The sequence below is a fragment of the Echinops telfairi genome, unplaced genomic scaffold (genome assembly GCF_000313985.2).
Source record: "Echinops telfairi isolate 266 unplaced genomic scaffold, ASM31398v2 ScPeMD7_7458;HRSCAF=8496, whole genome shotgun sequence".
NCBI lineage: Eukaryota > Metazoa > Chordata > Mammalia > Afrosoricida > Tenrecidae > Echinops > Echinops telfairi.
In genome coordinates this window covers 23,346,229-23,356,057 of record NW_022111358.1, presented here as the reverse complement: position 1 = coordinate 23,356,057, position 9,829 = coordinate 23,346,229, and the positions used below count along the sequence as shown (strand labels likewise).

Below are 9,829 nucleotides of genomic sequence, written 5' to 3'. Positions count from 1 at the left end.
TGTGTGTGTCGGGGAGTAGAATGCATAAGCAGAAAGCCTGGATTATGCCCGGGGGCTTTCGGGAGGTGCCTGGGAGCCTGCCTTCCATTCACTCCTGGTTGGTGGTCCTGGGCAAGTGGCAGGGGATTGTGGGTGGGGGCAGGGGTCTCCTCTCCAACTTGACTCAGGCCAGTGCAGCCTCAGCCTCACTGGGGCCCCTCTGGGAGCCTTTCCAGGCCGTGGCAGCCAGCCTAGCCTGGCCAGCCCGGTGGCCCCAGCGTGCCTTCTGCCCTCGCAGGCATGCGCATTCTGGTCACGCTGCTGCTGGACACGCTGCCCATGCTGGGCAACGTCCTGCTGCTCTGCTTCTTCGTCTTCTTCATCTTCGGCATCGTGGGTGTCCAGCTCTGGGCCGGCCTGCTACGCAACCGGTGCTTCCTGCCCGAGAATTTCAGCCTGTGAGTGGTGGACCAGGAGGACCTGCCCACTGACCCGGGAATGATTTCAGGGCTGGGACCTCCTGAGAGCAACCCCTTCCTGTTGCTATTGACAACCACCCCTCTCACCGGCCCAGCACTGTTCTCAAACCTGGCTGCTCATTTGAACTGCCCAGGGAATTGTCACGCTTACTAAGACCTCGGTGCTATCCTGGGAGCTGTTGGTTAAATGGGTCTGGGGTCCAGCCCGAGGGAAGGGGTATGCTACAGGGGCTCTGTGATTCCCAGCAGTCTCTAGACAGTCGTCTGATGTCTAACCTCCAGGCCCATTGTCTGCAGGCCCGGGCACAGGTCCACGCCCACAAACCCCTGCCTGGCCCCGACTGACTCTGGGTTCTCCTGCCCTGTTCATGTTGCATGCCTCCGCCCACCCTCAGCCACGTGCCGGCCCCTGCTCCCCAGCCTCATCGCTGCCCAATCCCCCTGCCCCCCACAGCCCCCTGAGCGTGGACCTGGAGCGCTATTACCAGACTGAGAATGAAGATGAGAGCCCCTTCATCTGCTCCCAGCCTCGCGAGAACGGCATGCGGTCCTGCCGGAGCGTGCCCACGCTGCGTGGGGAGGGGGGCGGCGGCCCACCATGCGGCCTGGACTACGAGGCCTACAACAGCTCCAGCAATACCACTTGTGTCAACTGGAACCAGTATTACACCAACTGCTCCGCCGGGGAGCACAACCCCTTCAAGGGGGCCATCAACTTCGACAACATCGGCTACGCCTGGATCGCCATCTTCCAGGTGGGCAGCCTGGGCTCCGGGAGCCCAGGGCCACCGGGCTGCCCAATCCAGCTGGGAATGGGCCTTCTCAGGGGTGGACTGGTCTCCGGGCCCCTGGAGGGGAGCAGCGAGGACGCTTAGGGTGGGCTGGGCTCAGCCTACTGCTCTGCTCCTCCTCCCAGGTCATCACGCTGGAGGGCTGGGTGGACATCATGTACTTTGTGATGGATGCTCACTCCTTCTACAACTTCATCTACTTCATCCTCCTCATCATCGTGAGTGACTCCCCAGGCCCGGGCGGGGGCATCCTGAGGGAAACTGCCAGGGGGTCCAGGAGGAGGCAGGGTGATGGGGTCTGGGCTGTGTTTGGGGAGACACAGACAGTGAGAGCAGCTGTCGTGCCCGGAAAGGACAGCAGACCAAGGAATCATGGGAAAATCCAAGGTCGGGGTCTGGCCCCATCACTCACCACCATGTGGCCTGGAGCAAGCCATTCATTCCCCCAAGGCCTGCACCTTTGTACAAGGAGTACTTCCGCACCCAGAGTCCCCCCACCTCCGGGACATTTTGAAGTGGCGGAGGATGGGTTTTGTGTTTTATGAGACCTGGGGAGCGCCATGACATTTTGTTGAGCATGTGTGTGCACGTGCGTGGGGGCGGGGGGGAGGGCGGGCACTGTGCTAGCTAGACATAAAACGAACAGTCCTGCAAACAAGGGCTCCCCCTCCCCTGCCCAGATACTTGTCCCTTAATGCTGAGAAACACGGTGCCATCTCTTGTCCCTCATGGCTCAGAAACACCAGGGCTCGACGAGGGCAGAAGACAGAGGCAAAAAAGAAACAAAGTCTACTAGTTTTAAGCACTCCCATTCACGGTCAACAATTTGCTGGCTACCATTTATAGGTAATATTTATGGGACACTTAGATGACCCGTCAGCCCCTGCGTGAAACACTTTTTCCTTATTACTGTGACAAACATACAACCAGACGGGACGAAGACCTTTACCTTCTCCCCACCAGGCTGTGATCAACCCTCCAGCTTCCAAAGGAGGGAAGGGTGGGCATTTCCTGTGCCCCTGACCCCATGATGTGCTTGGCATATGCCGTCCCCAGTCCCTGGGCAAGACTGGGCTCAGTGCCGCCCTCTGTGAGGTGTGGAGCATGTGCACTGTGGTCCTCATCTTGCAAGCGAGAATGACAAGCTGCAGGAAAAGGAGCCCTGGTGGCAGAGTGGGCTACACACTGAGCTGCTAGCCACAAGGTCCGCGGTTCAGACCCACTGATTGCTTCATGGGAGAAAGACGAGGCTCTCTGTTCCCATGACTTTGAAACTCTGATACCCAAAGGGCAGTGCTACCCTGTACAGTAGGGTCAGCCCTCACTCAGGGTGGGAGGCCAGCGCAGGGCAGTGATGTCCCCTTACTCTGCTCTTCTCCATGGACTTGGGGGGGAAGGGCGCAGACGGGCAGGTGAGGGGCCTGCTCTCGACACTCCCACACACCCCCTGAACAATCATTTCAGACAGCTCTCTGGACCCACACCAGTGTAGCTAATGATCATAATTGCTAGAACAAGATGGAGAGAAAAATAAAAACCTGCTTGGTCACCCTGAGTCCTCATGTCCTACCTTTGGGATTGGTGTCCATCCAAGCAATGGCCGTCTCACAGTGTGGAGGAAATGAGGCGTGGGGGTGGAGGTGGGGGTGGGGGGCAAGTCAGAGCCACAGCTTGGCTGGTACCTGGACCAGGGGGAAGGGATGGAGTAAGGCCAGTGGGCCCGGTGGTCAGGTAAGGACTCTGAGGGGCTGAGGGGCTCACCCAAGCTTAGGCAGCTAGAATTGGAACTATAACCAGGAGTCTTGTGAGTGTTTTTTTGCCAAGATCTCAGGTCGATCCAACCTGTCCTCAAAATGACATACATTTCCACAGCAACCCCTACTCCTGATGGGTGGGGACTGGGAGACAGGTTCAGAGAGCCCCTGGGGGTGGAAGTGTTAGGGGCGGGGAACTCGTGGCTACCCTTGCAGCACACCAGGATCAAGGACACCACCTTAGGGTTGCACAGCATTTGGTTCCAGGCCGAGCTTGACTGCCAATGCCACGTCCTCTCCGAGCCTCCATTTCCCGGCCCCTCCATTTCCCGACCAGTCAGATGGAGTTGTGACGAGGGGCCCCTGAGGTAAACTGTGTGCCTGAGGAGAAACTGAGGCGATGCTTAGGACACAGCTCCTCCGGGTGCCGGTGCCGGTGCCTGGCTCCTAGGAAGCGCTCTGTGCCCGGCAGCTGGTGTGGGGATGCCCTTTTCTTCAGGACATTTCCTCTGCCTGTCCCCACCCCAACAGGTGGGCTCCTTCTTCATGATCAACCTGTGCCTGGTGGTGATCGCCACGCAGTTCTCAGAGACCAAGCAGCGGGAGAGCCAGCTGATGCGTGAGCAGCGGGTGCGCTTCCTGTCCAATGCCAGCACCCTGGCCAGCTTCTCGGAGCCCGGCAGCTGCTACGAGGAGCTGCTCAAGTACCTGGTGTACATCCTGCGCAAAGGTGCCCGCAGGCTGGCCCAGGTCTCCCGGGCGGCAGGCGTGCGGGCCGGGCTTCTGAGCAGCCCAGTGGCCCACGGGGGTCAGGAAACGCAGGCCAGTGGCAGCTGTTCTCGCTCCCACCGCCGTCCATCAGTCCACCACCTAGTGCACCACCACCACCACCATCACCATCACTACCACCTGGGCAACGGGACGCTGAGGGGCCCCCGGTCCAACCCGGAGATCCAGGACAGGGAAGCCAGCGGGTCCCACCGCCTCATGCTGCCACCGCCCTCCACACCCACCCTGTCTGCGGGCCCTCCGGGGGGCACAGAGTCTGTGCACAGCTTCTACCACGCCGACTGTCACCTGGAGCCGGTGCACTGCCAGGCACCCCCTCCCAGGTCACCATCGGAGGCGTCAGCCAGGACGAGGGGCAGTGGGAAGGTGTACCCCACCGTGCACACCAGCTCGCCGCCAGAGGTGCCAAAGGAGAAGGCGCTGGTCGAGGTGGCTCCCCATGCTGGGCCGGCCACCCTCACCAGCCTCAACATCCCCCCAGGGCCCTACAGCTCCATGCACAAGCTGCTGGAGACGCAGAGCACAGGTGAGCGCGGGGTGCAGGCCCGGGCCAGGCCTCAGATTGGCACTCCAGCCCTGTTCTTTCTGGAGCCCTTCAACAAGCGACATGGTTTTTCTGAGTCCAGACTCGCTCGTCTGTGAAAGCGGGAGTGTGGGTTGGGGAGTGAGGGTTTGCATGTCCTAACAGTGATGCTGATGAGGACTCTCTTGTCACTCGGCCTTTGGGCTCAAATCAAGTCCTGCCTTGGTGTCGCCGCTCGTAAGCGCTCTGCTGTCACCCGGAAGGTGGGCAGCTTGAACCCTCCAGCCGCTCCGATAGCAGCTGCTTCTGTAAAGACTTGGGTCCTGAGAAACCCTGCAGGGTGGGCCTGCTCTGTCCTCAGCTCACTTACGACTCTGGTCAACCCTGATCCAGAGCAACCCCACAGAACAGAGGAAAACTGCCCGCCCCTCGGGTTTCCAAGACAAAGTCTTTCCGGGAATAGAAAGCCTCATCTTTCTCCCATAGAGCGTCTGATGGCTTCGAACTGCTGGCCTTGTAGTCAGCAGCCCCAATGCACAACCCACTAGGCCACCAGGGCTCTTTTGCTGTGTCCCAGAGGGTCGTGCTGAGCTGGAATCAGCCGGACTGCCATGGGGTTAGTTTTTGCTTTTAGTAGTCACAGTAACCAGCACGTCATGAGGGAGTCCTGGTGGCACTATGGTGAAGTGTTTGGCTAACAACCCAAAGGTGGTCAGTTCAAAGCCACCTGGTGGCTCTGTAAAGATTACAAGCTAGAAAGCCCTAGGGGGCAGTTCTACTCTGACATGGGTGGCTGGGAGTTAAATCGACTCGACGGCACCCAGCAACAGTGACAATCGTGCCGAGGCCCTACTGCTCACCCCGCTCTGGAAATGGGACCTGGAGAGGTTGTGGGACTTGCCCACGGTGTGCAGAGGTGGAGCTGGGCTGTGGACTCGGCATCCACCATGAAGGCCCACACTCGATTCTGCTTATGATGCGACTCAGAGGGTAGTGGGGGTGACTGCACCCAGTGCCGTGCTTCTCAAGGGAAGGAGCCCCCCTGAACGGGCAGGCCCAGGCTGGAAGAGCCAGTCCTTGGGGGCTGCGAGTGTGATGGGTGGAGCCCCCAGTGGGGAGTAAGCTCAGGCCTGGGAAGGGTGGTAGGTTGTCTCCGGCAGCTGTCCAGATGCATGGCACTGTGGGATGTTGTGTGGGGGTGTGGGCTGGGACAGGACAGTGCCATCATCAGGCACAGAGGGAAGGGTGCTGAGCCAGCTCTCCCACTACCTGCCCCGGGGACGGGAGTCAGGGTCCCCTGAGTACGTGGTCGGTGGTGTCTGCTGACCCCTCCCCTTCAGTCAGGGGAGCTTTTGTTCAGGTGCCTCAGCACCGGCACCCGGTCTCCGAGGCTCCTCTCGGTTCTCAGATTCTGTGACCCAAAACCTCAACCAAACTCAGAGCCATCAAGTGGACGCCGACTTACAGCGACCCTGGAGGACAGGGTGGAACTGCCCCGGGGTTTCCAAGGCTGTCAGTCTTTACGGGAGTAAAAGGCAACCTTGGTCCCTGGAGCAGCAGGTGGGCTCCAGCTGCTGACTTGCCATTCGCTGGCCACTACGCCCCCAGGCTTCCTTTCCGTGACCAAAGCTGGATTTAAGTGGACAGTTGGGGGATATCCGGTATGCGTTTGCACGTGTGTATGTGTGTGTGCACTCACATGCGTGTCGGGTATTCATGTGCTCACGTGTGCTTGTGTGTTTGCCTGTGCCTGCTCTGTGTCTGCACTCTGGTATGCATGTGGGTGTGGTGTGTGCTCATACCTGGTGTGTGTGCGTGTGCTTCGTACATGTTTGGAGCTGGCATTGGTGCGTACACATGTATGGTGTACAGAAGGTATGTGTGTGTCTGGCATGTGATTCAGGGAGCAGACTGTTCTGAGGACATAGAGGAGGCCCGGGACCTCCAAGGACAATCAAGGTCACCGCTCTGCCAACCCTAGGACAGATACCCCATCAGTCACTGTCAGCTGGGGTGCTGTTGGCAATTGGAGGCATTTTCTTGTTCAAAAGGAGCCTTGGTGCTGAAGTGGTTAAAGAGCTTGACTGTGAACCAGGTGGTCGGCAGTTCAAATCTACCATCCGCTCTTTGGGGGAGAGATGTGGCTGACTGCTCCGGTAAAGATTGCAGTCTTGGAAACTCTCTGAGGCATTAGGCTCTGTCAAACAGGGTCACTGCCGTGAGTCAGAATCAATCTGACGACAGGGAGCTTGGGCTTTATTGTTTGCTGGTTGGTTTCTTGTTTTAGACTGTCCACTGTGCAGGGCATTCAGCCCCACTTACCCAGTCCCCACCCCCAGCCTTTAAGTGCCTAGTCGTTCTATCCCTCCATTCCCTCTATACATGCTCTAAGGGCGGGTCACCCAGGTGAGAAATCTGCTTCCTCTGACCTCGAACCTTCCATCCCAGGTGCCTGCCAAAGCTCCTGCAAGATCTCCAGCCCGTGTCTGAAGGCAGACAGCGGGGCCTGTGGCCCAGACAGCTGCCCCTACTGTGCCCGGGCAGGGGAGGTGGAGCTTGCCGACCGAGAGGTGCCGGACTCTGACAGTGAGGCGGTTTATGAGTTCACGCAGGATGCTCAGCATGGTGACCCCCGGGACCCTCGACGCAGCCTGGGGCTGGCTGTAGGGCCCAGCTCTGTGCTGGCCTTCTGGAGACTGATCTGCGACACCTTCCGGAAGATCGTGGACAGCAAGTACTTTGGCAGGGGCATCATGATTGCTATCCTGGTCAACACGCTCAGCATGGGCATTGAGTACCACGAGCAGGTAGGGCCCAGGCCAGGGCGCTCCCTCCTCCCCACTGTCCACTATACCAGGGGGTGGGGCGGGGCAGGGGGTGCATGCAGGATGCCTCGGCAGAGGCAGGACTGAGCTGCCTGTGTTTCATCTGGGAAGGCTTCCTAGAGGAGGTGGGCTGGGGAGGGTGTGGACCAGTGCCGAGCGCTAGCATGGAGCCCAGGACTCTGGAGAGACTCGTCACTGGGAGAGGTTTGGGCCTGGGGAGATGTGTTGGGTGGGGAAGCATCTGAGGTCCCCGTCCTGAGCCCTCTGTGGGGTGAGAAGGGATTGCCTGGAGGCTGATCGGGCGGGCTGGGGAGGACTGTGGAGTTGGGGCAGGAGGCAGTCTGGCCTAGGTTCTGCCGGCTGGCCGGCATGCTGGGAGCCACATGGTGCAGCTTGCTTGTTGGATGTGATGCCCAGTCTGGTGAGGGCACTTGAAACCATTGCGTTTGAGGAATTGTTCTAAGAACCGGGCTGTTTAGTCAGGGGAAGAGGAGGTTGAGCAGGGACGGGCGAGCTGTCTTCAAATATTTGAAGGGCTGTCATGTGGAAGAGGGAGCAGCCCTGCCTTATGGGCCTGGTGGCAGCCAGTGGTGGGATTGGGGGTAGGTTAGGGGTGGGGCTGCTCTGGCTCTCCTGCTGAGCCCACAGTGAGGCCAGGGGGCTGCACCTTTGTGCCAACTCCCTAAGTGTGAAGTTGGAGCTGTGCACACCCCCTGGCCCCCCTCACCGACTCCACCTGGGGGAGAAACGTGGTTGTGTGAGGGCCAGAGGTGTGGGGCACCCATGGTTCGGGAGGCTCCAGTCTGCTCCCAGCTGGGGTGTGTAGGTCCCAGCAGAGGTGCCCGCTGCTCAGGGGTCTGAAAACCCAGTGCCCAGACCTTGCCGACCTCCACGCCTGGGTGTTGTGAGCTCCCAGTCCCCGCATCCCCCATCACATCACCGTGGGGACCCTTCCTCATACCCCAGCTTCACCTCCCCCCAGCCGCCTGTGCTCAGCTCCCTCCCTCTCCTGGCAGCTGGGGGGTGGGAACTGGCTGTGGTGTCAGCAGGTGGGCGTGCATGCACTTCGGTGGGCTTGTTGTGTCTGGGCCACGTAGAGCGTGGGGGTGTGTGTGTGCATATACGCGCTCTGCCAGCCTCCTGGGGTGAGGTGCTCAGCTCTGCCAGCGTGGTGGGTAAGGGTGGGAAAAGCCGTGTCTGCTCTGGGGACTCAGGTGGTGGGGGCCTCTAACCTCCCATTACCCTGGTTTCCAGCCTTCCCTGCCCTCGCCCCAGTTCTGGCTGTGGCCTGGAAGGGGGTACCTCCTGAATGCCCTCTCCCCCTAAGGGGGAGGTGTGCCCAGCCATCCCTGCCCAACCAGATGCCGCTGGTGCAGACTGACTGCTCTGGGAAGAAGCTGAGTCACACAGGCCAAAGGCAGATGGAAGCCACAGCAAGAGGGCTTACAGTTAGACATCAAGAAGGATGCCCCATTGGAGAGGCAGTTAAAGTGATCAGCCAGGGGTTTCTGCAGTGTCTCCTGGCCCAGGCAGCCCTCCTCAGTGGTGGTCCATTGTCCACCCCAGACGTGAGCTCACGCCTGTCCCTGGTTACTGAGGGGCCTTCTGAGTGAGTGGGAGTCCCCAGCAGGCGGGGCAGATGACTGACTGCAGCCTGCCTAGCAGGCTCATAGTTTGGGGGCGGGAAGAAGTCCCGAAGCAGCCATAGCCCTGCACTTGCAGGCACTGCGGCGTAAACGTCCTGCCATCTGGGCCCTGGAGCCTCAGCAGGCTGGGAGGGGTGCTGAGAGGAAGAAGATGCGGGGGCTGAAAGACAGTGGCATGGAGCAGGGCAGGGAGCCATGGATGGAAACACGGCAGGACAGACAGAAACGGAGGAGTGACCGGACCCTGGTGGAGAGACAGTGACCCAGAGACAGATAGAGGGAGCGAGATGGAGAGATGGGCACAGAGGTACAGGGAAGGTGATGGACACAGAGACCTCAATGCAGCACGGACAGAGACGGTGAGGGTGGGGGGGATCTCAGAGGGGACCCCCTAGGAAGGAGAGCTGGAGCCACGTGTGGAAGCGAGCAGAGAGATGCAGGCAGAGCGTCCCCTGATGCTGGCAGGTGCTTGAGTCGGAGGCTCAGGGCTTCCCTGCAGTGCTTTAATGAGGTGATTGTGTCTATCGATCCTGGTATCGATCAGATCGGGGAGGGGGGCGGCCTGGAGGATATGTTGCTGTTGTTTCCCTGGGAGAGTGGCCCAGCCCTGCTTCCCGCCCGCACTGCTGCCTTCCCCATGGTCACCCACTTTGCCCATCCATCTGTTTTCCTGCACGGATGATGATGCTCCTCCTGTCCCCCTTCCCCAGCAACCTCTCGCCTCTCATGTCCCACCCAGCCTGAGGCAGGTTTTACGTTGCCCCCACTTTTCTGCTTCCCCCATCTCATAACCCTAATGGTGGAGAACTAGCAGGACTGACCTGCCAGGGAGGCTGGGGAGGACAAGGGCACAGGACACTGGGAGGCACTTCTAGTAGGAACTGTGATCTGATGAGGGATGAGTAGATGTCTGTGTGCCCTGCCTGCTAGGAGACAGTACCAGGTGGTGTTGTGACTGTATCCCTCCATTCATTCTCTGTTGGCCGTCCCATTCAGCCGTGCATCCGTTTGTCCATTGGCCCATCCATCCATCCATCCATCCA

General features: G+C 59.8%; 1 protein-coding gene across 11 annotated transcripts in view; it reads left to right on the top strand.

The window, feature by feature from the left end:
- Window positions 1–9,829, top strand: part of CACNA1G (calcium voltage-gated channel subunit alpha1 G) — a 57,606-nt gene that overhangs the window by 2,695 nt on the left and 45,082 nt on the right. For 10 of the 11 annotated variants that reach the window (XM_045299985.1, XM_045299989.1, XM_045299984.1 and 7 more), the window contains exons 4-8: window positions 278–437; window positions 913–1,213; window positions 1,375–1,467; window positions 3,535–4,318; window positions 6,764–7,122. In XM_045299985.1, the coding sequence (XP_045155920.1) occupies window positions 278–437; window positions 913–1,213; window positions 1,375–1,467; window positions 3,535–4,318; window positions 6,764–7,122 (1,697 nt within the window). The remainder of the gene's footprint in view (window positions 1–277; window positions 438–912; window positions 1,214–1,374; window positions 1,468–3,534; window positions 4,319–6,763; window positions 7,123–9,829) is intronic. The other variant, XM_045299983.1, reaches the window with a different exon arrangement.